The 27,664-nt window shown below is 31.5% G+C and overlaps 3 protein-coding genes across 6 annotated transcripts; 2 read left to right on the forward strand and 1 right to left on the reverse strand.

Moving 5' to 3' along the window:
* Nucleotides 1–1,658: 1,658 nt before the first annotated feature.
* LOC127242941 (autophagy-related protein 18g) lies at nucleotides 1,659–11,018 on the forward strand. 3 transcript variants are annotated; one of them, XR_007836907.1, is made up of 11 exons: nucleotides 1,659–2,157; nucleotides 3,023–3,481; nucleotides 3,654–4,070; nucleotides 4,245–4,484; nucleotides 4,596–5,417; nucleotides 5,487–5,644; nucleotides 6,131–6,264; nucleotides 6,621–7,115; nucleotides 7,219–7,312; nucleotides 8,654–8,718; nucleotides 10,837–11,018. XR_007836907.1 is itself a non-coding variant. In XM_051262703.1 (9 exons), the coding sequence occupies exons 1-9, from the start codon at nucleotides 1,993–1,995 to the stop codon at nucleotides 7,221–7,223; spliced, it is 2,895 nt and encodes a 964-aa protein (XP_051118660.1). In that variant the 5' UTR covers nucleotides 1,659–1,992; the 3' UTR covers nucleotides 7,224–7,527. The 3 variants fall into 3 exon arrangements, 1 of the variants encoding a protein (XP_051118660.1); XR_007836906.1 differs by lacking the exon at nucleotides 10,837–11,018 and having other exon boundaries at nucleotides 8,654–9,007; XM_051262703.1 differs by lacking the exons at nucleotides 8,654–8,718; nucleotides 10,837–11,018 and having other exon boundaries at nucleotides 7,219–7,527.
* A 1,196-nt stretch (nucleotides 11,019–12,214) lies between these two features.
* On the forward strand, nucleotides 12,215–13,920 carry LOC127242799 (probably inactive leucine-rich repeat receptor-like protein kinase IMK2). Its single transcript, XM_051262482.1, has one exon. It carries the CDS (start codon nucleotides 12,618–12,620, stop codon nucleotides 13,797–13,799), a length of 1,182 nt encoding a protein of 393 aa, XP_051118439.1. The 5' UTR covers nucleotides 12,215–12,617; the 3' UTR covers nucleotides 13,800–13,920.
* A 4,850-nt stretch (nucleotides 13,921–18,770) lies between these two features.
* LOC127243077 (LEC14B protein-like) lies at nucleotides 18,771–22,051 on the reverse strand. 2 transcript variants are annotated; one of them, XM_051262931.1, is made up of 11 exons: nucleotides 21,878–22,051; nucleotides 21,596–21,776; nucleotides 20,656–21,170; nucleotides 20,448–20,567; nucleotides 20,297–20,374; nucleotides 20,049–20,225; nucleotides 19,868–19,945; nucleotides 19,615–19,790; nucleotides 19,383–19,538; nucleotides 19,243–19,303; nucleotides 18,771–19,165 (listed from the first exon to the last, which is right to left on the reverse strand). In XM_051262931.1, the coding sequence occupies exons 3-11, from the start codon at nucleotides 21,091–21,093 to the stop codon at nucleotides 18,974–18,976; spliced, it is 1,476 nt and encodes a 491-aa protein (XP_051118888.1). In that variant the 5' UTR covers nucleotides 21,094–21,170; nucleotides 21,596–21,776; nucleotides 21,878–22,051; the 3' UTR covers nucleotides 18,771–18,973. The 2 variants fall into 2 exon arrangements, with proteins under 2 accessions (XP_051118888.1, XP_051118887.1); XM_051262930.1 differs by having other exon boundaries at nucleotides 21,596–21,794.
* Nucleotides 22,052–27,664: the final 5,613 nt, after the last annotated feature.

Below are 27,664 nucleotides of genomic sequence, written 5' to 3' on the forward strand. Positions count from 1 at the left end.
TTCAATTTTGTTTTAATGTTTCTATAAAATACAAAAGAAATAATGGGATATTTCAATGATGAAGATAGGATTAAATTATAATGCTTTTTTTTTTTTATTATTATTATTATTATTTGAAAAAAAAATTGAACTTCAAAACTTTTAAAGCTTTTATTTATTGAGAATACATTAAAAAATCATATATAAGCCTTGTTCAACAAAAATAGCACGTCATCTTTAATTTCCTATATTAAATGATGGAAGAAAATTGAAGATAAACTCTTTCTTTTCTTTTCTTTTCTTTTCTTTTTTTTGTTAATTATTATTAAATTTAATTGTATATATTATTTATTTATTTATTACTAAGGAAAAAATTAATTTTGTACCATTATAAATTACAATTATTAATTTTATTCTATATAAAAAAAAAAAATCAAATTTGGTCTCACTCAAATTAAAAATAATCAATTTTGAGTTTTACGGTAATTGACACGGACTGAATAAGGCTTGAACACGATCATGTTGAATGATTTAGGATGTCCATTTTTCCATTTATGTCTCACTTATCTTATTATTATTTTTTTTTTCTGAAAAAGTACTATATACTTTAATTTCATTTAAAAAATTTTAGTTAGACTAATTAGTTATATCAATATTAATTTAAAATTATTTTTATTATACAATAACTAATTTCACTAATACATTCTTAATTATTCACTAATTATATCCATCGTATTTTTGTATCTACGATAGAAATGACACCGTGGGACGGAGGAAGGATTAACCAAGATATTTATTTTTTGTTTAAATTATTTCATATATATATATAATTCAATTATTTATTATTGTTGTTTATATTTTAAAACAATTATAAAAATTATTTGGGTTGATTTACAAATATATATTAAATACTAATTTAAACAAAATAAATAAATATGGTAATAAATATTAGTATATTCAAAATAAAACATTAATAATAATTTACAATATGATTATATTTAGAATAAGATCGTGAAAATAATTTTACATAGAAAGGGCATGAATATCCTTGTGTTTATAATAACACATTGAACACGGATATGAACACAGTTGTATTGTACTTATTTCGTCTCAAATATCGTGCAATATTTGTGTTTGCCGTGAGAATTTAGATGGGGAGTATTAAGCATGATAATTTGAGATAATTTGGATATCAAGTCATATGATTGAAGAGAGAAATAATTATTTAGTTTTTTATTTGAGGGATATGATGTGATAAAATAAAGTATATATTAACATATGTATATAAATATTATTAATTATTTCTAAATTTAGAAAAAAAAAATATTGCAAGATATTCGAGAGTGAGGGAATATATAACACAATAGTGTGTAAAACTTAACCAAACAATTCAGTTCCGGTCAATTATCACAAAAATAGAATTAATTAAAATTAAATTTGAATTAGATGAAAATTGATAAATATATATATATAATAATAATAATAATATAATAAAATAAAATAAAAAATTTCGATAAAATTAAAATTGATAATGATAATTTACAATAGCAGAAAAATGATTTTCTTTTTTGTTTCCGTTATTATTATTTTAGGAAAAATGGTCTGCGGATGGATATATTTGCTTACTGCGCAAACAACATAGGCAGCGGAAGGGATCGCGTGTGCGTATATATAAATAGATATAGATATAGATATATACATATACATATAGATAGAGCGAGAGAGAGAGAGAGAGAGAGAGAGAGAGAGAGAGGAACAGTAGATAAAGGCCTTCGTTTTCAAGTCAAACTCCAGAAATTAGGAAATTGAATCTCTCAGAATAGCAAAATCCGGCGAGTGTTTAGCAGCTGCATCCTCATTCATCCGGCGATCTTACAATTTGATGATCGACGGAGCCACCTCTGGCGCGTCGGTGGACGACGGCGGTGGAGTAGACTCGGAGCTTCCTGGGGATTCGGTGGTGGTGGTTGGACTTGGGAGGGAGGTGTTGTTGAAGAGATTGTATATTAAGCGATGAAGAAAGGCAAGGGGAAAAACAGCAAGTTGCTGCCTAATTCGTTTAGGATAATTTCGTCTTGTATTAAAACTGTATCGACGAATGCTAGCACCGCCGTGCGCTCGGCCGGCGCAACCGTCGCTGCCTCCATTTCGTCGCCTGGAGACGATCGCAAAGAGCAGGTCGTGGCTTTTAACTTCATTTTGAGTTTGGTATTTGTCGACCGGTGTCTTTATTATGTTGTCTTTTATTTCCGTAAGTAGCTTGCTTTTTATTTTTTAACTTTTGGCCATTGTTGGATTTGGAATTTGTTGCTGCATCTGGTTATATCGTGTCCTTGATTGCATCTGCTTTGTTAGTTTCTGAAAACTATCCAGTTATTTGATTTTAATGGTAACATTTCAAGGAATGGCCCAATTTTGTCGCTCCGCAGAATTATGAATGAATTGAGGTCAATAGCAACTGTTTCTTGAAGTGTAGGGTTCATTTGTAAGGATAGTATAGCTTCTGAGATCTTTTGGTTTTGTGGCATAATCCCTATCAATGCTTTCAAGCTATTTTATATTCTTGCTTGAATTGGAATACATAATTAGTGATATTTTTCAGGTGTCCTTTGTAGTTCCATTTGTGTTCTTGGTCTTAGTGAGCCTTTATTCATTGTGCATGTAATAATTTTTGTGAAATTTTTCGAGTCTAGTGGCATGTTATATTGACTCGAATAACTTACTTTGTCTAGAAGGAATTGTATGAAGACTTCTATTTTAGTTTGATTGTTTTCTGTTATTATTGATGTTGAAGTTGATTTATTGAAATTGTAAGAATTGTGCTAGGTTTTGATCTAAGGATCTGAACTTTCTATATTATAAAAAGAATATAGTCTTAATTAAATGTATAAGGAAAAAAAAGAAAAAAAGAAAAAGAGCGACAGCCTTATTGTTTTACTATAGTATGTATAAAGCATAGGATGTAGCACACCATACATTATTAGATTCCATGTTAAAAGATTATTGCCAAATGATAACATATGGTGACCCATGCATTTATCAGGTGTTGTGGGCTGGCTTTGACAAATTGGAGCTAACTACAACTTCCTTCAGACATGTCTTATTACTTGGCTACGTAAAGGGATTTCAAGTCTTTGATGTTGAGGATGCTACGAGTGTAAGTGAGTTGGTTTCAAGGAGAGATGGCCCCGTTACCTTCTTACAGATGCTTCCAGCTCCTGCAAAGTGTGACGATCTTGGAAGTTACAGATCATCACATCCAATGCTGGTGGTGGTTGGAGGAAATGAGGATGAAAGAATCACCTCGCTTCAGAATAATGGGCAAGGATCTGGCAGAAATGGTTCGTTGGAGTCATCATTTGCAGGCTCTTGTGATCCACCTACTGCTGTTCGTTTTTACTCAATGAAATTAAATGAATATGTCAAGGCCATTGACTTCAAGTCATCAATTTTTATGGTTCGGTGCAGCCCAAGAGTAGTAGCTGTTGGTCTTGAAGAACAAGTAAGTTTTCATTGTTAAAAATTTCTTTTATCACACACAATAACTGTGTTGCATGTAGAAAGCTTGGATTAAAATCACCGACTACTGTCATTTACAAAATACTTATTTGATCTCAGAGTAAGTCTTGTAAGGCCTATAAGGAAATGCGATTACATTCTATATTGTTGGGCAGATTTACTGCTTTGATGCCTTGACTCTGGAGAAGAAGTTCATAGTCATCACCTATCCAGTTCCTCGAGTTGGAGAGCATGGAATGTATGGAATGAACAGTGGATATGGTCCTATGGCTGTGGGGCCAAGGTGGTTGGCATATTCTCCTAATCGCCCATTTTTCTTAAACACGGGCCGGGTGAGCCCGAAGAGCCTTGCCTCTAGTGTCAGTCCATCAACATCTCCTGGGAGCGGCGCAATGATGGCTCGCTATGCAGTGGAATCAAGCAAGCACTTAGCTGCTGGATTAATCACCCTAGGAGACAAGGGATACAAGAAATTATCTAAGTACTATCCTGAGTTGCTTCCTGAGAGCCCTAGTTCACCAGGCTGGATTTCTGGGAAACTAGCAGTATCTGAACCCGAAAATGCTGGAATGGTAAGTGCAAGTTGATGGCATTCATTATTATTACTATTATTAGTTTTTAGATTCTTGTAAATTGTTGAACAAGGGTCCAAAATTGAGATTCTTGTGTTTTGGCGGCTAGTATTGATTTTTACATAACAGAAAAACAGCATTTGTTGTTTTCTTAATTAAAATTTCTTATTTCAGATTGCTGTGAAAGACCTTGTGTGCTCTGAGGTCATATCACAATTTAGGGCCCACACGAGCCCAATTTCGGCTTTGTGTTTTGATCCAAGTGGGACCCTATTGGTTACTGCTTCTGTTCATGGAAATAACATAAATATATTTCGAATCATGCCTTTTCATAAATGTGGTGGATCTGGATCTGGTAACTGGAGCACCAGTTATGCCCATCTTTACAAGCTGCATCGTGGGATAACCAATGCTGTAAGTAGTTTGCCACTGTTGTTTTGTTATTAATTATGTAAAACCATTTCCGCCTTTCCAATGTCTGAATTCTCTTGAACATCTGACTGACTCTCTTATGCTATTTTTTAGGTTATCCAAGACATCTGCTTTAGTCCTTTCAGTCAATGGATTGCAATTGTATCTTCAAGAGGAACTTGCCATATCTTTATTTTGTCTCCCTTTGGGGGAGATGATCTTTTTCAGATTCTGCATGTTAATGGCCAACGTCCTTCTCTATTTTTGGCCTCCACCCTACCATGGTGGTCTTCTGCATCTTTCACTTTGAAGGATCATCATGTTTTGCCTCCACCTCCTTGCACCCTTTCTGTCACCACTAGAATAAAATGTAGTGACTCTGGCTTGATTAATTCAGTTAGTAATGCTGCTTCTTCAATGGTGGGTAAGGTATGGGTGCCATCGGGTGCTGTGGCTGCAATTTTTCACAATACTAACACTTCCAGCACTCTGGATGTTAAATCAGTTGATAATTCAATGGGCCACATCTTAGTGTATACACCATCAGGTTTTGTGGTTCAACATGAAATTGTGTACTCAATGGGGCATGACCTGAGTGCAAGTGGAACAGAACTGTTGTCAACTCCACAAGTCAACCCTCCACAAAATAATGAGTTCAGAGTGAAAGTTGAACCTATTCAATGGTGGGATGTGTGCAGAAGGTTGGATAGTATGGAGAGGGAGGAGTGTCTTACTGACAGTTTCTTTGCTGGGCCAAATGACCTTGAGATTGATGATGACTGCTCAAAAACGATTTCCCAGGAAAACGTGGTTTCTGCGGAAAAGAAAGTGATTAAGAATGGTCCATTGAAGACCCCAGAAAGATCACAATGGTATTTGTCAAATGCTGAAGTGCAAATAAAGTCTTGCAGATTACCCATATGGCAAAGGCCTAAGGTATTAGCTATTTTTATTTTCTGATATACCTTTGCTATATGGCCAACTAACTAGTTGTTATTGATCAAGATTCATTTCCATTTAATGGAACCTCCTGGAGCAGAGTTTAATTTGGATGGAGAATACGAAATTGAGGCAACTTCTTCGCATGAAATTGAAATAAGACAGAAGGATTTGTTGCCAATATTTGATAATTTTCCAAGAGCAAGATCGGGCTGGAATGACAGGTGAATATGCTACACCTGATTCTTATTCCAGTTTACATAGTGTTTTTGTTGCCCAATCTGCTCCAGATTGATGGATTGGTACATATTGTCATCATCAGAAAATTAGCATGTAAGTGTTATATATGTGATTGCTTGGTAATTAGTACCTGCATGAAATATAACACAAGATTCTCAGATACAACTAAGTGATACTGCTGCAAGTTTGGAATTCTATTAATGGAGCTAATAGGTCTTTTGACAATAGGCTTCTTGTGGTGCATCCTTTCGGTGGAATGACAATGATGCATTTGCTCTTGATGCGGCATGAACTATGAAAGCTCTGTTCTCTGAAATTGTCTTTTTTTTTGTTGCTGGTTGTATCTTCATAAAACATTCTTTTATTAATTTATTCTTTTAGTTGTCTTACATCGTCCTGTGTACAGAATATAATCCAGATGATCTGTTTTCCTGAACTTCCATTTCTTTTTTCTTGGTTCCTTTATGCAGGTCTGTACCTTCTGATGGAAGAGTATTTAATGCTTGCTCCAATAGTTTTCATGCCAAAGAAAAGACCAATGAAGCTAGTATTATGTGTCATTCAAAACTTCCATCATTTAGTTCTACTGAAAGCTCGGATGGAGGTAGAACATACAACCTTGGTTCTCTAGCTTAATTTTATTTGCTGCTTCCCACCTTCAAAGATGTGAAACACAAGTGTTTTTTTGAGGTTTGGATAGGGTTTTGAGATTTGGGTTCTTTTATTTAAATAATATTTTGTGAGACGAAAAAAAAAATTTTTTTCAAGAAATGTGAAGTCCAAATAATGAAAAACTGAACTGAAACTTCAAAGATACACAGTAGTTTTTGGAAGGAACATTTTGTAGAAATTATCTGCTACCTTTTGTGCACAGCATCACTCCTGGAAGGCAGAAATGCTTATAACTGCTTCAATCACTGCATACTTTGGGCCCAAACTCATATTTTTACCTTTCATCAGGATCATCAAGACGAATGGAGAACTTAATTGATCTGGAACACATGAGCATTGATAAGTGTCCAACACTAATATGCCATCCTGCCAGCAATGTAATCACGGAAAGAAATGTAGATACAGCTATCAAAGTTTCCATGACAGACCATAAATCGAGTCCTGTTATACCCTTTCCACCTACAAACACCAATGCTAGCAATTTGGTTGTTGAAAATGGTACCCTCAGTAGGTCATACTCACCAGGCAGTGAAATTCTTCCATCATTGGATGCAGACGGCACAGGTTCAAATCCAGACATTCTTAGGCCTTCAAGCGATGGAGATACAGTAAATTTTGCCCAATTGTTTAAGGAAGGTTACTGTAATGAGCCACTGTTCCCTGACCATCACGAGTCAACAGGAGGTGGGACTGATGAGATGGATGGGGGTGGTGATATGCCGGAAGAGGAAAAGCCAGAAGAAGAAGGATGGATGGGTGGGATGTTTGATTTCTCTGAAGAAGGTAGAAACATTCACTAGAATGACATGCCACTTTGTTTAAGTAGGTTATTTTTTTGGCCTTTTTTGCGATGAAATTTAATGTGCATTCTTTTCTCTGCTTGCAGGTTAATTAAATTATGCCTCATGCTAATTTACCATAATTTAATCCAGGTGTACAAATTAAGTTGATTTCTGAAGATTAAGAAAAAAAAAAAAAATGTAAGTATACCTCATGCAGTAACCTATTCTCCCTCCCTTTATAGTGTGTTTTTCTGATCGATGTATATAGAACATTCGCGAAGTTTCTGGAGAGAAGTGATCATATGAAACGAAGAAACTGGATGTGGGGATTTGGGTTTATCATTTGCTGTGTTTGGTTGTTGAATCAGTCATGTACAGATCATTTATTGTTTTGTTGCTTCTAATTTATTTAACATTTTTTATTAAATTGACCAAAAAAAGTTAGAGCATAATGTTTGTGTATCGTGAATCTCATATTTGCCCTTGCACAAGTTTGTTTAACGCATCATAATATATTTACTTGACAGCCCCGTGTTCGATGATCTTTCTAGATTTTTGTGATATCCAATGCTTGTGTATCAATTTCTTTCTTTCCTATTTAGTTCACAAGAAAATACTGTGTTTGTTTGTCTTTCATCTTTTTCCTCTCTGTGCTTCGATATTATCATCATGTCATTATATGGAGGCAGCTGAAGGCTTCCATAGGAAATAGGTGAATCAGTTGAGTTCTCATCTCAGCTGCTCCTTTATTGGACATTCATCTATGAGAGTTTTGTATAAGATTATTATATTAGAAATAGCCGAACGAGTTATTTCCATTCTTTCATAGCTAAACATTGTCATCTTGAAGAAATTTAATCATTTCAGCCTGGTCAATTGCATTCGGTTGATATGTAGGACATGCCTCTTATGTACAATCCCCTAGATGGATTAGCATAATTAAGCTAGACATAGAATCTAGTATTAGAGCCATATGGATACCAAATTAGCCATTTCTTTTCTAACTGCTAGCAGGATCAGGTTTGTAATTAAGATCGACAACTGTGAGTTTAGTTTGCTCCAGAGATAATAAAGTCCCTCCTACTTTCAATTGACATTTAGGATCCCTTTTGCTTCTTTTAATAGTAAAAGCTAATTAAAGCCTCCCTTCTTTTGTTGTTTTTACAAATTCTGAATAAATCCGAGGCTGGAATTACACACACTCACATGGCCACCACTCATCATAGAATTTATCTTAGCACTTGCTTCCTTTTTTCGAATCTCTGTAGGGGTCCAATGTTGGTTACTCTTTCCTTTTTGTGTGGATATGTCATTTTCTTGGACTTTAATATTTCCTGTTATCCCCCCCCTAAAACTCCGAGCTCTTTTACAACCATTGTTTCTGTTTTCGTCCATGTTCTGTTTTATTTTTTTTTCTTCGGTGAATCTTTTTAAAACTTTTTCTCTATGGCATGCTCTTTGTTATGTCCCTATAACTTGTTACCGTTTTGTGGCCTTTTACCCCATCCCTCTTGTTTCTTGGTTGTTTTTTTTTCACAGAGCATCTGGAATATTATACAAAGCTTTGATTCTTGCTTTTTGCTCTTCTCCCTCGACGCTTACAGGTATTACTTATTTTCAATATTTATGTATTTTGTGTGGAAGCCTTTCTTTGCTCGAAATTATATTTATGCTTTTGTGACTATATCTTGTGTATGTGTGTTTTTTTTATAATGATCAAGCCCAGTCATAATGAAAGAAGGAACATTATTTTGCACAGAAATATGCATTAGAGTAGAAGTGATGCCTTAAATGATTTGCTACAATATAGTTTCCAAGCAAGGCATGCCTGGAATTTATGTGCTTCTGACATAGAAGGAAATGGGAAATGGGAATTGAGGTGTGTGTGTACATTATATAATGATATGTCATGATTTTTTTTTCAAAGCAGTCAGGTATAGCTGTGTGAAAGAGACATCATAAAACTCTAGAACGTATCTACATGACCCCCCCCTCCCAACCATAGGGATGACAGTCGGGTCGGGTTAATTTTGGGCCGTCTTCAATGGGCAGATTTTAGATTTTAAACTTAAAACTCTATATGATTTGATTTTAGTGCTAATGTTGTACGTCAGTAAACAATATTATTACATATAGTATATTGTATAGGTTAATATAAACTAACAGCACATGACATACTCTTATATATTACACATGTAATTATAAACAAACAACACATGTCTTTATTAATCATAGTATGTAATAAGAACATGTTGTTTGTATATGGGTGTTGATTCCGTAACCATTTGCTGCTAACTAATGATTAGCACAATGCTGATACTACATTATGTTTAAATCGGCAATGCATGAGTTATCACGGACAACATAAAGTATATGTCAATATAATATAAATACAACCTAGGAATTGATAATATATAGTTCGCATAGAAGTACTCTTTTTGTCCACTATAATTATGCTAGGTGTATTTTTTTTTTGTCCGTTAAATTTGTGCATAATCTATTATAATAAATTCTGTTCATTCACACTTTTATTACCCTAATAATTAACTTAACACTTTTTTCTACTTATTCAATTATATTATCGATTTTTTTAGTAAATTTTCTATAATACTAGTATTTTGTTTTTTACCTACCCTAATTTTATAATAAAATATTATTATTTTTTATTCTTCGTATTCAAACAAAGTGGCATAATTAATTCATACTAGATGATAGAATGTAGTACATAGTCACAATATGTATTAATTTAAATTATGTACTATTAGATTATATTCCATGCATTATTATTCTTAATCAACACCCTAAATATTTTCCCATCTTAGCCACCAAAATATTTGTTTACTTCATTTGGATAGTTAATCATGTGACTTAGTGCCATTTTTTTATCAATTCCCCACATTTTAACCAACGTGTCTTCATCCAATTTAAGAAATTTATGTGTTATATCACTCATCATTTCTTTAGCCACACTTTGCATTTACAATCCCCAATAATTCATCCATGATTTATTTTAAGTATGAGTGTGTTCCATATTTCATATCTTGCCTAACACATTGGTTCCCAATTTAAGCTTCCAACCACCATTTGCTACCTCCATCATAGTCTACCAAATTTCAATTATTGTCTGTTTATATAGTTAGGGATGGACAAAAAAATCGAACCAAATCACTGAACCGAACTGAATTGAACCGAATTTTCGATTAACTGAGCAAATTCGGTTCGAATACAAATACTGCATATTTCATATTTGTTCGATTGAGTTTCGGTTCTTGATATTTTTTCAGTTCGGTTAACCGAATCGAATATATTTGTATATTTATATTAAATTTTAAAATTTATATAAATAATTATATTCGGTTCGAATATTTGAAATATTTGCAAATATTTTGACTTAATTAGAATTTTAATTATTTTTAAATTTTGGTTCGATTCGAATTATTTGCAAATATTGCAAATATTTTCGGTTCGGATACGGTTCGTGGTTTCGGATATTTATTCAATTCGGTTCGAATATCAAATACGTATGTATTTACAAAAGAAGCCCAATTTCTTTTTAAGTGATTCAAATGTGTTTATTTCAAGTATATCATTACTTTTGTTTTTACACGTAGATGTCACCATTTATTTAACTTCGCTGCTACTTCTACTGCTAGTCTTTATTTTAAGTGATTTTTTTTATTTATTATTATCTTTTTTTTTTTGGCCCTTTTGCATGTTGGAAGTGTACGTAAATTACAAAACAAAAGTCTGCCTAAGGTATTGAATATGTGACTCTGACAAAATTAATTAAGGTAAGAAAAATTATGAAAGTGTTGTGTGTATATCTGGACTATATTCAATACGTAATTTTTTTGTGGACCATATTTCCGTGCCTAATTTATACTACACCTAAAATGGTAACGAACGAACCAGTGTTTCTTTAATACCGTGGTAGATTACTCTAAGTCAAATACTTCATCCGTACCAAATAGAATGTACAGTTAGATACAAAAATTTATGAGGTATGTGATCAATAAATTTATGAGAAATTTAATTCCTAAATAATTAGGAATGTATTAGTAAAAATAATTACAAATTAAGTTGAAGATAATTATTAATATATTTATACTTTTTCAAAAATAAAAGATAATACTATAAGATATGAGATGAACAAAAACAAATATCATAACATAATATGTGAGACAGATCAGAAAGTATATGAATATCATAACATAATATGTGAGACAGATCAGAAAGTATATAATTATTGAGAGTTACACAATTTTGAGAAATTATATAGCCTATGTGAATAAAATAATAATAATAATAATCCAAATAGTTGCATGGTTTACTTGAAAAAATGTTTTCAATTTGTTTATTATGCAACTTTCAAAATTTTCTATAAATAAAAAAAAAAAAAAAATCACAAAACATTACATTAAAATCATTGTTTAAATTAAAAGACAAAATTAAAGCCAAAATAAACAAATTCTTGGTATTTTTTTATTTCTTTAATTCATTTTTTCTATAATTTTATTATTTAATAATATATATATATATATATATGCATTTCTAATCTTACAACAGTTTCTATTTTACCCTAAAAAAAATACAAAAATAACGTCCAAATACATGGTGTTGAGTGTTGAAAGGCTTATTTGTTGTTTCAGATTGGATTCTATGCTAACACAATAATCCAAAAGCTTGTGGTTTTACATTAAACAATAAACACCACACATAATTTCCCACAAACTTAAACTTAAACCGAAATGAAGCCACATTTCAAAGGTCGAAATAAATGCAACAATTAAAATTGTGTAACGTAAAAGTTATTTATTGAACATCTTTCCCCAACCATGGGGTAGATGTTGCAATACAAACTCAATTAATAAACTTCTATACTTCAAATCTAAATTCATTTATTTAATCAATTCAACTATCAACCCATCTTATAATAAACAAATAAATAAATTATAAATATAAATATAAATAAATCAACACAACTAAATTCAACCCGCGAATCGTCTGCCAGCTGTCCATCCTACGTGGCGACATTCACAACTATTCCGTGGCCCGCTTGACTCCAGGACCAAGACCAAGACCATCACGTGCTTTCGAGCCCAACTCCGAACCTAAACCCCTCCCCTCCACGTAGGCTCGGACAACCGTTTGCCCCCCGAACCTCCTACTCAATAAACAACCAAAACCCACAATTAATAATCCCCCAATTCCCCAAAATCCAATCAATTTTGCCTCTGATCTCCACCTTCTTCCTCAAACCACAAATACACAGAAAACCCACCCCCAATTTCTTCCTATTAACCCCGTTGTCGTCCCTCTCAAGCTTTCTTGTGAAGCCACTTTTCCCCCCCCACCACAGTTTTCAACTCTCCTCTGCAACTTTTGATGCTGTCGCCATTAAAGCTTCACGGAAAAGCATTCCCCCCCCTACACTCTTTTTACTTATATATATATATAGGCACACCTCCTTCCTTCTTATTACAGAGCTTCTCCGCCGCCGGTTATGGAGTCGCCGTTAGGGTTCGTATTTCTGATCTCCCATTTCTTAACACTCGCCGCCGCTTTGCTCGACCCGATCGACTTCCTCGCCCTGCAATCGATCAGAAAAGGCCTCAGCGATTTACCTGGCTCTAATTACTTCGCCGCCTGGGATTTCACCTCCGATCCCTGCAACTTCGCCGGCGTTTACTGCGACGCCGATAGAGTCGTCGCTCTTAACCTCGGCGATCCTCGGGCCGGGTCCCAGGGTTTGACGGGTCGGATCGACCCGGCCATCGGGAAGCTTTCTGCGCTCGCGGAGCTTACCGTCGTTCCGGGTCGGGTATATGGAGCATTGCCTCCTGCTATATCTCAGTTGAAATCGCTTAGGTTTTTGGCCATTAGTCGGAACTTTTTGTCCGGTGATATTCCGGCGAGTTTGGGGCAACTCCGGGGGCTGCGGACGCTCGATCTCAGCTTTAATCAGTTCACCGGAAGTATTCCGTTCGCCGTCGGGACTCTCCCTGCGCTGACGAACGTTGTCCTCTGCCATAACCGCCTCTCAGGTTCGATTCCGCCGTTCGTTTCGGAAACCCTAACTCGCCTCGATTTGAAGCACAACGATTTTTCCGGTGATCTTCCGCCGCTAGGGCTGCCTGCCTCCGTCCAGTACCTATCTCTGTCGTGGAACCGCCTCACCGGTCCGGTCGACGGAATACTGTCGAGAATGGAGCAGTTGAGCTATTTAGACCTGAGTTTGAACCAGTTCACCGGCTGTATTCCGAGCAACCTCTTCAGTTTTCCGATCAGTAGCCTCCAACTGCAGCGGAACCAATTCTCCGGCGCGGTTCAACCGGCGGACCAAGTAACGATCCCGACGGTGGATCTGAGCTATAACCGTCTCTCCGGCGAGATATCCCCAATGTTGTCGACGGTGCAGAATCTGTACCTGAATAACAACCGTTTCACGGGGAGAGTTCCGGCGAGCATGGTGGATCGCGTGCTGTCGGCGGGGATACAGATACTGTACCTGCAGCACAACTACCTGACGGGGATCGAGATCAATCCGACGGTGGAGATTCCGGTGAGTACTTCGCTGTGTTTGCAGTACAACTGTATGGTCCTGCCGTTGCAGACGCCGTGCCCTTTGAAGGCCGGGACCCAGAAGACCAGGCCGACGGAGCAGTGCATTCAGTGGAAAGGGTAAAATGGTAATTCATTGATTAATTAATTAATTAAAATTCGTTGATTTATTTTTATTTTTGGTTGTTATTTTTTGGGTGGATAAAATATTACAAGTGATGAAAATTAAAGGCTTTAAATGTGGATACGTGAATCCAGATGTGTTTTGTAATTAAGAAATTAAGTTTATAGAATATAGTTTTTACTTTATTTTATTTAAATATATAAATATTTTCTCCAATTGCCTTTTTTTTATTATTATTATTTATTTTTTAAAATGATCTGGGATTTTTGGTTGTTGATTTTATTTTGGGTGTTTTTGTCCGTATAAATTTTAAATGAAAAAAAAAAAAAAAAGCGTTTGTGATGAGAAGACGTTGGGAAATGTCTGTCGGAAGTTACACGCACTTCTCTTACGTACTAATCATCAACTCAACTGTGTTATTGTCTGTCACGTCACACTTCTCTACTTATCTGATATGTATTATACATTCGAACTTTTAAATTAATTATTATATGATAAAATATAAATAGTAAAACTGTTTATCAATAAAATTAATTACTACAAATAAATTATATATGAATTTAATGGACAATTAAAAAATAAATAGCATCTAATTTGCAGAAAATTTAAGCATAACATATTCGAAGATTATTCTTCTACATTTGTCATTAGCCTTTTGCATGTTAATTTTTAAATATTATCATATTGATTTATGTTAAAAATAAAAAATAAAAATATTTCTATTGATATTGTATAATACGCATAGAAGTTATAGTATTTTTTATAATATATTTTATATTTGAAGGGTATTTATTATGTTAAATAGGCAGTACAAAATTAAAAAAGATACTAAAAATAAAAATAATACCCCCTCCATCCTGCAATAAGAGTACCCTTTGTTTTTTGCAAATAGATTTGTGAATATTAGTATTATATTAAGTTGTAATGAAATAGACAAAAATGCCCCTATTAATATAGTGTGTTATAAAAGTGATGATATTTGTGTAATATATTTTAAGTTGTAAGAGTATTTATTATGTTAGGTAAGTAGTACAATTACTAAATTATGAAATGATTATCTTATTTTGGGACGGACAAAAATATAAAATAATATAATTCGAAATGAACATCTTTCTTATGAGTTGACAGGAATAAATATTTATTTTGTGTGGCCTTTTAAGAATGTTTTATTTAAATGACAATTGATGGGTACTTCTTAATTTGATATATAAATATATTTACGTGTTTGAAGATATTTATAATATGAATGTAATCATACTTATTATATTTAGACAGATAAAAATGATAAAAATATATGTTGGATGGAGTAGAAGCTGTATCACTAAATCTGATAATATAATTCTTTGGATTTCGTTTAACTAAGGGTGTGTTTGTTCGGGGATTTGGATTTTGAGTTGAAATTTGAATAGTAAAATTTTTGAATTTGAATAGTGGTACGATGTGATATAAATAGGTGTTGATATGATGTTTTGAATGTAAAATTAATTTTTAGTATAATATAAAAAATAAAAAATAGGTGTTTGATTTGATGTTTTGTAGGGAAAAAAAAATTGATGAATAGTGGAAATATTAAGAAATCCTCCAAACAAACACACCCTTATGTATTGAGAATTTTAGAGTGTTGAAAATTATTGGAACAGGAGGTTGAATTTAATCAAGACTACTAAATCATTTATTTAATTAAAAAGATTAAATTTAAAATTAGAAGTGGGAATTAAAATAAAAATACTCCCTCCAGTCCCGCAAAAAGGGTGGCGTTTGTTTTTTGTACGTAGATTTTTTAATATTAGTATTATATTGGATTGTAGTGAAAAAGACAAAAATACCCTTATTAATATTGTATAATATAAAAGCAATGACATTTGTGTAATATTTTGTAAGTTGAAAAAAGTATTTATTATATGAAATAGGTAGTACAATCGCTAAATTAGAAAATAGTAACCTTGTTTTGAGACGGACAAAAATATAAACTGATAACATTTCAATGAGACGAAAAAATGAGCATGTGATCTCATCTCTTAGTGGAATAGCAAATATTAGTATTTTTTTACAGCAAATTTTTTATCATTATTACACATCATTTACGTTCTCTCTTTATAATCTTTAAATTCTTTTAATTTTGTGCTGACCTAAAATGGGTTAAAATTGCCGGACCGAAGAATATATAATACTTCTCCGTCTATTTTTTATTGTCTTAAAATATATTTACACGGTTTTTTAGGTGATTGTCTTTTTGTTATGAATTGACAAATTTGTCCTTAAGTGTATGGTAGAGATTAAAAGTAATAAATGAATGAAAGGTAAAAATGTAAAATTTGTGTTTTAAAAAAGAAATAGGACAATAGTTGTTGGACGTCCCAAATAAAAAATAGGACATTAATTCGTAGACGGAGGGAGTATGATGTTATATAGGAGAAAAAAAATATATAATACTAAAATAAAATCAGTTTTTTTTAAATACTACTCCAATAATATCAATTTTTTAATGACAATAATATCATATTTAAATGTATGTAAAATGTCTTTCAATATTTAGAGACGATGGGACAATAATATGAAGATTTGAAAGAATACTTTTTTGGTGCAACAATAATAATAATAATAATAATAATAATAATAATAATAATATGGTCCAATTCTTGTCTATAAAATCATCTATTGTGACTATTGATCTTTACTTTATTATCTTCCACACCCAATGTTCTAACTATTTATTCTAATATTAATATCATTACATTTTTTTTTTTGGGATTGGATTGGATTTACTTTATTCATTCAATTTTTTTTCCTAAAAAACATCAAATCAAACACTTATTTTTTATTTTTTATATTATACTAAAAATCAATTTTACATTCAAAACATCACATCACCACCTATTTATATCACATCATACAACTATTCAAATTCAAAATTTTTACTATTCAGATCCCAACTCAAAATCCAAAGCCCCGAACAAACACACCCATAAGTTCACATCTTTTGCACTACTCTTATCGAAGATAACTGATTTTTCAATGTAATATATATATTTTTTAATAGAAATTGGAAACTTTCATGTTCTTTAAATAAAAGAAACTGGAAAAAAGTAAAGAGTAAAAAAAGACTAATGGATTATATATATATATATATATATATATGATTAGGCAATGAGAGTGGAGTAGTTGCTAGTTGGTGTGGTCAAAAGGAACACAAAAATAAGTATTAACAATGCAAAAGATGATTGATTATTATTATTATTATTATTATTTTATTAGTTTGGTCCTAATAAAAGAAGCATGAATTCTTGACTTAGAATCTTAGTAGCCACATGGATTATCATCATTATCACATGATTATCGATTTACCCACCCACCCCTTTTGTCACGAGCAAGACAACACATTCATCTTTTGTTCCGTAAGAGATAATCTGATAGTACATGATTTGCGTAGAGTGACTTTCTCGTTTGGTCTAATTTACAGAGTATTAGGTTTGGTCGAAAGTTTACTCAGTAAACACTTTCGGATAGCGGCTGCAGGTTCACTCGTCATGACAACACATTCATCTTTTTTTTTTTTTTCTTTTTTTAATGACGTAGAAAATTTTTAGGGTGTGATTGTTCTGGATTTGAATTTTAAGTTGAGATTTGAATAGTAAAAATTTTGAATTGTAATAATTGTATTATGTAATATAAATAGGTGTTGATACGATGTTTTGAATGTAAAATTAATTTTTAGAATAATATAAAAAAATAAAAAAAATAAGTATTTGATTTGATATTTTTGAAGAAAAAATATTTGATTAATAGTAAAATTTGTGTAAAATCCTACAAACGAACGCACCCTTATTAGTGTATTTTGAATAAATTTTTATAGAATCTAATAATTTACAAAGTAGACAAATCATACTTTACAAAATATATATATATAAAAAACTAAAGTTAAAATTATGAAAGTTTAAACTCGTAATGTCATAATTAAAAGTTTAAATATATATATATAGTGGAATGATCACTATTAAAAAATTAAAAATTATTAAATAATATAGTACAAAATTACAATAAAAATATATATTAAAATTTTATAAATTAATATTAAGGAATTGTAAATATATATATATATAATCACATTTCAGTTCTATAAGCAAATATAATCAAATCACAACTATTAAGATAAATAATTATATTATATTATATTCCAAATTTGATAAATAATTTTATTCTTTATTTTCATCATTTTCATTGCTACTCTTGTATTATTTCATCCGTCTTACAAATGCTCAAAATTCTTCGGAACAAGTTTTAATTTTAGGTTTTGCTTAATATTTCTTTTTATTTTTTATGTTTTATAATAAAAATATAAAAAATAATATAATATTTTACTAAATAATAAAATAAGAACATTTTTAAGATACAAACAAAAATAAAAATTGACATTGCTTAATATTCTCTCATTTTAAGCTAAAAGTAATTATAAAATTATATTATAATAAGATAGAATAAAATTTACATTTACCAAATACTCCATCTGTCCCACATACCATGTCTACGTTGCCATTTATGTCCGTCCTACGTACCATGTCACTTTCCCTTTTTTTTAATTTATTTTTTTTAAATTTTAATTAAACTAATTAGTTATCTTAATCTTAATTTATAATTATTTATAGTATAAAATAATTATTTTCACTAATACATTCTTAATTATCTAATAATTACACACCTCCTAAAATACCGTGTCTACATTGTAGCAGACACTGTATATACACCGGAGGTAGTAACAAATAGTGTCCTATTATTATATTGTAAAATCTAAATATAAACATTACTCCGTTTGCTCACAAATGAACATATGGATTGATTGTAAAATAAAATAAGAAGATATATAAATACATTAATGAAGTAAAACATATTAAATATGTAAATAATAGTAATACATTTGTAAATAAATATAATATTACAAATTATAAATTAAAGAAAATATTAAAAATTATTTACCATTAAAAAAAAAAAAAAGCATATTTTTTATTCGTTATTTTAAAAACTCCATGTCCAGACACTTGTACTTCCTTTCATCTTACCATATGTACACAACAAACAAAATAATTAACACACGACAAACCGTCTCCGGCGCCGGCGACTCACTTATTCAAATTTGACGGCAGTCGGAAACATCGATGCGGCGTCGATACATCGAACCCTTAATAAAAGTGTCTCCTTCGAAGCTTCTTCTTATTAGCCGGCACGGGCGACTCCCCGTTCCCCGGAAATTCCCATTTCACGACATCGCCGTCCCACGATGAGCTCACCAGCATCGGATACGTCGGATGCCAGCTGCAATCCCGCACCGTCGATTTATGGTGCTGCAGCTTCGCAACCTGCGCCCTGCTCACCTGTTCCGACGCTAATCCAATTTTTACGAACGATCGATCGATAGAAATGTCGGGATATAATTTAACGAGACGCGTACCAAATCGTAAACGTAAACGCACGAATCGTGCGACCCCGTGTAGATATACTTCTGTCCCGTGCTGCAGTAACCAATTCGCAACTATATTAATTAAATTCGACGCAATTTACGGTCAAAATTATTGGATTCGTAGCACTGACCTGTATTCCGGCGAGAAGTAGCAACGGATGAGCGTTCGGAGGACGGAATGGCCTTTATAAGTCGCTACCGATTGGTCGTACGGGTGCTTCAAGTCCCGAGCTTGCTGCGGATAATCCATCCATCGGTAATCCCATTCGTAATTTCTTCCCGGATAGCTGAAAATGACGAGAATTGATTAGCGACGATGCTCCCGCCGTCGAATGTCTAAGGAATAGTACAACGAAACTGTACCAGTTCGCAAGAGAGGACATTTTTCGAATATCCCACAGCTTGATCGCTTGATCTTTACCGTTGGATATTAGATAACGCCCGTCTTTACGGCTGTCGATAAACGTTATGCCTTCGAGATGCCCCATCAGAACTCCCGCCGGCTTTCCTTTAGCTCGTAAGCAACGCCGATCCCAAACCTAAACGCAACGAACGATCGACAAAAATTACGTAAAATTCGAGACGTATAAACATCGAGGCTTAAAATAAATACTACCTTACAGAAATTGTCGTCGCTTCCCGAATATATAAGATTACCACTTTCATCAGCGAAGCATACGGTGTTTACGTCCGACTGCACGAAAACGAACAACATTTACAGTCTATGATCGTAAAAAATTGCATAATTTTGTCGAACGAGAGTAAAGTTTCCGCTCGATTTTATCCCGAATCACTACCGTATGTGCGGGGATTTGGAGGGAGAGTTTGTTTGCTTCGAGGTCGTAAACATATAAATCCTCGTCGCTACTTCCCGCAACAAGTTCTCGCCCGTCGGTCGAGAATTTCAGAGAGAAAATTCCGAAAGAATACCCCCCGCCGTCGGGAGACGAGAAATCCAAACCGTCATGAATTTCCTGCACAGAGAATAACAGTGACGCGTTACGCTTCAATCGTAAAAAGACTGAACGACGTCCAATTGTCATACCGTGATGTTTGCATGAGAGTCTCTTGTCGCGGAGTCGACATTGACGATGTGCACGATCGGGGACATGCTGGCATACACCTGTAATCGATCTCGTCGTTAGATTACGGTAAAATACGATTACGATAAAACACAAAACCAGTGGACGACGAACAAGATATCTTTGATCAGGCGACAGGGACGTATCAGTAATAGTCCATCTCAAGCTTTGAGCAAGAATGTTCTTCTGAACTTTCCATCCTCTGTCGACATCGTACACTCGGATTTGACTTCCCTGTTTCACGAAAAATCGAAGCCCGGATGAGTTACCATCGCCAAGAATTTCAATCAAGAAAAACAGAGTATCCATTTACGAATAACACCTGAAATGCAGCGACGAAACGCGATCCATCCGAAGAAAACTGTGATACATACGCCCTGGTCGACATCTGGTCGACAACCCACGGGCCATTAACCGGCAAGTATTTACTCACGACATGGCAAAAATCCCGCGACGAAAACCTTCCTCTTCCTGAGACATTCGCTTCTCGTCCAGCCAACATTTTAACGGTCGAAATTGGATACTCTCGCAGCTTCCCTTGCCAGGAAAGGTTGAAATGATCGTGGGGTTCTGATCGAAGCTTTGTCAGCTGCACTATATCGTTGTCTAGCACATTCAACTGCTTTTTGTGCGGAGGACTACTGTCGACTCCATTGTTTGAACTTGAACTCGAACCGTCAAGAAGCCCAGAGTCGACCTCCAATTTACTAAAAGTATAGCCCATGTTCTCGATGCCAATGTCTTGATCGATGAATAACATTTTAAGCAACCCCTTGGGATGTGCAGAGGTTTTGAGAATCGAACATGGCAGAATCAGATGGTTTATCAAAGAGACACCTGCAAATTATAGGCACCAAAATTATTCTTCCTTTCAATGTATGAAGAACATCAAAACTTCTTTGAGGAGAAATTCTAGAAAGAATCTCAAATCAATTCTGTGATCTTTACTGATTCTTTCTCCTTTGATCTAACAATCCTATTCCATAATCCATACCCTATGTTCTTAGCTGTTTTCTAGAGATGCTTTGAGCAATTGAAATCTTCGAAATTCACTAACTGAAATCGATATGAACAGAGCAATCAAACCCGCATTTCAAGGAATCATTTCTCGACAAATCTTATGTCAAATGAGTGAAAAAAAAGTCTTCACATAAGAAAATCATTAACAAAATCAATCTCGAAAGTCGAACGGCATGCTTGCATACTGCCAAGGAAGAAAAAACAAAGGGATTGGGACATCCCCAAACACCATCACCACTTACCGCTATCTTCTCCGAACTTTTTTCGGATGATTGGAGGAATACTGAATGATCTCAATCCAAACTATTGTCCCCTTCCCCTTTTCCTTCACTTGGAGAAGAGACGGTTATCAGAACTCCTGAGTTAGGTTAATGTTCAACAACACAGTGTCGAAGGGCAAATGCTTCGCTCCAACGCCAATTCCTATCCAATTCGGGAATCCTACATATGAAGTGTCGTCATCCGCACAATATTTCACTGCAATAGTGTAAAATTGAGAAGATTCTCCGGATTATAACTCTTACCTCTTCTGCTCGAACACGGAACGCGATTTCCCGAATCCCCAGCGTCAAAATTGATGGAGAAAAAAGTGGATTAGGGTAGACGTCTACGCCAGCAATTAATTTATGCTTGTCCATACGGCCTTTAGCTGTATGGTATGGACTACTGTAGCGTGGACTGGAGTTGCCCTACAATGGCTTCTCTTCCGCCATAGTTTGTTTCGCAAACAGCAGCTGCTAACACGAAAAGCCCAACGTACTCCAAAAACAGCATATCGTACAATCGTGATAGATTTATTCCGTTAGTGGGCCCAATTATGTTCAACTGAAGCCCAAAATTAATGGCCCAAACTAAAAGGCCCACTTGAAAACAGAAAAATAGTACAAGCCCAAGTACATTGGGCTTTGAAATATACTGTGATTTGACAATAATGCCCCTGGAGGAGACTCGTTCAGATGCCGACAAGAATCTTTGACAACGAAAGATGTCTTCATTCTTGAAAAAGTAAAACCACATTAATTTTATTACCATTAAATATAATAATGTCATTCATTGCAAAAGTATTTATTGTTGAATCGGCAAATATATAACACATAAAATATTAATCAACAATATACTTTTTTCCCTTTCCGTTTGATCTTTCCATTTTCATCCATCTTACTTGTCATGTTATAAAAATAAATTATATATTTTATTTTTAAAAAAATTAATTTATAGTTTTTAAACTTTTAATTAAACTAATTAGTTATTTTTATTTTTATTTTTATTTAATTAAAATTATTTTTATTATATGATAATTATAGTTAAAATGTGACACCAGGACGGAAGGAGTATACGATAATTTTATAGTTAAAATGTGTAAAATAGTTTTTATATTTTTATTTTATTTTATTTTTTTGTATTTTATGTATACGACAATTGCTTATGTTATGATATGTTTGTAATTTATGTAAAAATTAAAAAATATTTTGGTATTAGTATAATTATTTTAATTATAATAGAAAAATTGATATTTGATCCGTCTCATTTACCGTGTTCACCTTTCTATTTTCGTTTGTCTCAATTATTCTGTCATTTTTTATTTTCTAAAAAGGCAAAATTTTCTATAACTCCCCTGTGGTTTCAAAACTCAGCGTAAATTTCCCCTCTACTTTAAAAATTGCGTGATGTCCCCTTATACTTTAAAAAATGTTGCATGAAACCACTTTGTGATTTCGAAACTCAGCATAAATCCCCATTTTACTTTAAAAATTATATGACGTTCACTTATACTTTAAAAAATATTGCATAAAACCCCATTGTCATGCAAAACATATAGATAAGAAATCATCTTCTTATCACACGAGGAAAGTTTCATGGTGGTGGGGTTTCATACAACGTTTTTTAAAGTATAAGGAGGTACCATGCAATTTTTAAAGTACAATAAGATTTTACGCTGAATTTTGAAACCATAGGGGAGTTATAAGCAATTTTACCTTCTAAAAAAGATCATAGATTTTAATCTCATTTTAATATTTTAAATTTTAATTGGATTAATTAGTTATATTAATCTTAATTTATAATTATTTTTATTATACTATAATTATTTTCACTAATATAGTCTTAATTATTTACTAATTATACATTTTCTAAATTTTTGTATCTACCGTAAATAGGACTGGATAGCTTACACCTTTAAAACCATGTGATGTTTGATATTGTAGGTATTGATTAGAAACAGTGTTAATTAATTTCAATAAGTACTCTAACCCTCTTTAATTTATACCATTTTATATATTATATTGAAATTTTTTTTAAAAAAATACTCTTTCCGTCCCAAAAGTATAGTCTAAGTTGTATTCGACACGAAATTTAAGGAATATTGATATTATATTGATAGTGGGTAAAAAATATAAATAAAATACTTTTTTGTCCTTGTGAGTGTATTAGTGCAAAAAATATTGACAATTATATAATAATAATAAAAAAAGTAAGAATAATTTTATATCGATATGATTATTTATAAAAATGAGCCTATTATTTTTAAACGGATAAAAATAATAAATAAAATTATTGTATTCAGACGAGAGTAATTAATTAAGGGTTAATTTTTATCGTGTAGACATGATTGGCTCTCTTGCAAAAGGACAAACCATAGTAAGTCACGACAAAGGAGAAGGGTTTGTAATAATATAAAAATATATTTTATGAATAAAGCTAAATGATGTAAGAAAGAAAAGGCCAAAGTGTGAATAATGCAAAGGAAGAAAACAAAAGTGAGTAGACGAGTAGCGGTACGAATTGTTGTTATTATTATTATTATTAATTCTTCCGTCTCATGTAATATGGGTATATTATTGTAGAGACGAAAATTTAGATAAATTATAATTAGTAAGTAATTAAGAAGTATATTAGTAAAAATAATTATAGATTAAAATTAAGATAAGTAAATAGTTTAATTAAAATTAAAAAAATTATAAAATTTAAAATTTAAAATGCTATTAAAGTGTATAATTATATTTCCAAAAATATAAAGGACAAATTATGTGAGACGGACGAAAATAAAAAATAAGGACAAATTATGTGAGACGATGGAGTATTATTGTTATTGTGGTTGTGTTTGTTATGACAATATTTGTTAGAATAATTGGAATAATGACATACACATTCCCATGAGAAGTCAAACGTCAAATAGTAGTGATAAGATAAAAAGGAGGGTTTTATTAAAACATAATAATAATAATAATAATATTATCGCCCGTTCTATATTTATATATTCATTTATTTTTTATACAAAATTTTAGAAATATTAGTATTATATTGGAATAAAATAGAAATAAAAATAAAAAAGCTAAATAAATCCTATTAGTACTGTATTATATAAAAGTAATAAAATTTGTGTAATATATTGTAAATTGAAAAATTATTTGTAATATTAGATAGATAATATAATTATTAAAAAAATAGATATTTTGTTATGAAACGGATCAAAATAAGAAAAATAAATATATGGTTAAAAGATCGAAATGAGTAATAATTTTATTTTCATTTTCTATTTTTCATTTTTTTCATTTTTCATATTGTCTATTGTCTTAGCTGTTCCCTTCTCACAACCCTCCAATCTTTCGCTTCCTTAATCAAGATAGGTCTTTAGTTATTTGGGGCTCCCGGGACTCCCAAGTCCCAACTTCAATAAATTGCATGTTTTAGTACTTCCTCGGTCTCATAAAAGACGATTTATTAAGAGTGGGCACGAGAAAAAGTTAGGATATACAGTAATTTTGATATTGTAATATTTTTTATACAGTACTTGTATTATTTGAATAAATTGATATTTTTTATTATTAATAATAGTGATAAATAAATTTTTTTAATAAAATATAAAAATCAAATCTTATTATTAACTAATTTTCAATTGTAAAATATCAAAATAAATATTTTTTATACTATATTAAAAATTAATTAAATTTTAAGCATTACATAAACATTTATTTATATCATATTGAATATTTATTTATTTTTATTATTCAAAAATCTAGTCATACTTTTAAATTTACAATAAAATAAATAATAAAAATTATGGGTATTAGTAATTGAATAAAATATAATTAAATGTGTAAGTGTAATTAATATTTGCTAATTATTACTATATTAAGAAATATGGTTAATTTTGAGTGACCGTCAAAAGAGGAAAGATGAACTATGTAGGTTGTCGAGAAATTTTTTATATTTAATTTTAAATTTATTAGATTTAAATTTGGTGTATCTATTATATTATTTTATTTATATTTGAGTTTATTGGATCTGTTTTAATGATATTTATATATAATCTCCAATAATACTCTCTCTGTCTCATATATTTTGGACCTATTACTTTATATACGAAAATTTAGGTAAAGTATAATTAATAGATAATTAAGAAGTGTATTAGTAAAAATAAGTTTTATTTAGTAACAATAATTATAGATTAATATTAAGATAACTAAATAGTTTAATTAAGATAAAAAGTTTATAATATTTAAAATTTAAAATATGATTAAAAGGGATAATTATATTTTCAAAAAAAATAAATAAATTATATGAAACAGACAAAAATAGAAAAAAGTGACAAATTAAATTATGTATGACAGATTTAAGTACTTTTTTTCTAGACAGGCGCCTGAGTGGCGTGTGTGTGCATCAAATGATGAATCAAATCAAATCAACATCAGATTCCGACATATGCTCCCCGAATTAATTTAATTAATTTCCCATACGAATAACACTACGTGGCAACTGGCGATTGGGTCTATAGTAGTGCTCCGAACGGGACTCCCAGGACCATGGTCCACACACTAAGAAACGCTGTTTGGTAATGCATATTATACCACCCCTGGTGTTCGCAACCCGCCACCCCCCAATTAAAGAACAATATCACTTCGGAGAAAAGATAGAATCCATTATCAATATCTCTTAATTAAAAATGTGAGGTTTTATTTGATTCGATTTTTGAATTTTAATTTGATCTACTATTTTTATTAAAAAATAATACTCACTATGTTCCTTTAAAAAAAAATAAAAAAATTTTATACTCCCTCCGTCCCGAAACTAAATATTCATTTGCTTTTTGCACGTGATTTTAGAAAATATTAGTATTACGTTGGAATATAGGATGAATAAAGTATAAATGACTAAAATAATCTTATTAGTATGTGTGATATAAAGGTAACGATATTTGTGTAATATATTGTAAATTGTAAGGGTATTTGTAATGTTAGATAGAGAGTACAGTTACTAAAAAAGAGGAAATTGATACTTTGTTATGAGACGGACTAAAATGAAAAAATAGATATTTTGTTATGGGACGGAGAGAGTATATAAATTAAAGAATACTATCCTTCTATTCCACTTTAACATACTTAAAAAGAAAATTTAAAAAAAAATTAAAAATAATATTAAAAAATAATATTTTATATTTTCGTTCATCCTACGTAATTTGTCATTTTCTATAAAAAAAAAAAATATATTGATGATACGTTTTAACATATTTTAAATTTTATAATTTTTTATTTTTGAAATCTTAATTAAACTATTTAGTTGTCTTAATTTTATTCTATAATTACTTTTATTATATAATCTTTATTTATATTAATACACTTCTTAATACTTAATAGTTATACTTTTATCTAAATTCTTGTATCTAAGTCCAAATTATTAAGGACGGATAAGGTAATAGGATTTTATTAATAAGCAAAAGTTCGTAAGCAGTTTTGATATTTTTACTTTTTACATTTATATGTAAATTAAATGTATATATAATGATATGTTTGTAATTAATGTAAAAAATAAAAATATTTTAGTATTATGCCATTATTACTTTTATTAAAATAATAAAATAATTATATTTTTACAATTTAGGTAAAAATTAAATGATATTTTAATATTAATGTATGAATATTTTTACTAAAATAAGAATATAATAAATTTATAGGGGAACAGAAGAAAATGATAAATGAATAGTTAAACTTATGACGGTGGAATATTAATTTTTTATTTTTGTAAAAACCAAATAAACTGGTTAACGTAGAATTTTGATTTTGATTTTATTATTTTTTTAAAAAAAATAAATCACTAAAAATATCAAATCAAATAATTTTTTTCATATATTATATTAAATTTTATATTCAAAATATCATATCAATATATATTTATATCACATCAAACAACTATTCAATTCAAAATTTTACTATTTAAAATCAAAATCCAAAAATAAAATTTTACAAGTAAACACACCCTTATAAATTAAGAGAGAATATTCTTTCAATCCCACCTATCATGTCTTGTGCAACCGC

This window comes from Andrographis paniculata, unplaced genomic scaffold, assembly GCF_009805555.1.
Source record: "Andrographis paniculata isolate CXL003 unplaced genomic scaffold, ASM980555v1 Contig89END, whole genome shotgun sequence".
NCBI lineage: Eukaryota > Viridiplantae > Streptophyta > Magnoliopsida > Lamiales > Acanthaceae > Andrographis > Andrographis paniculata.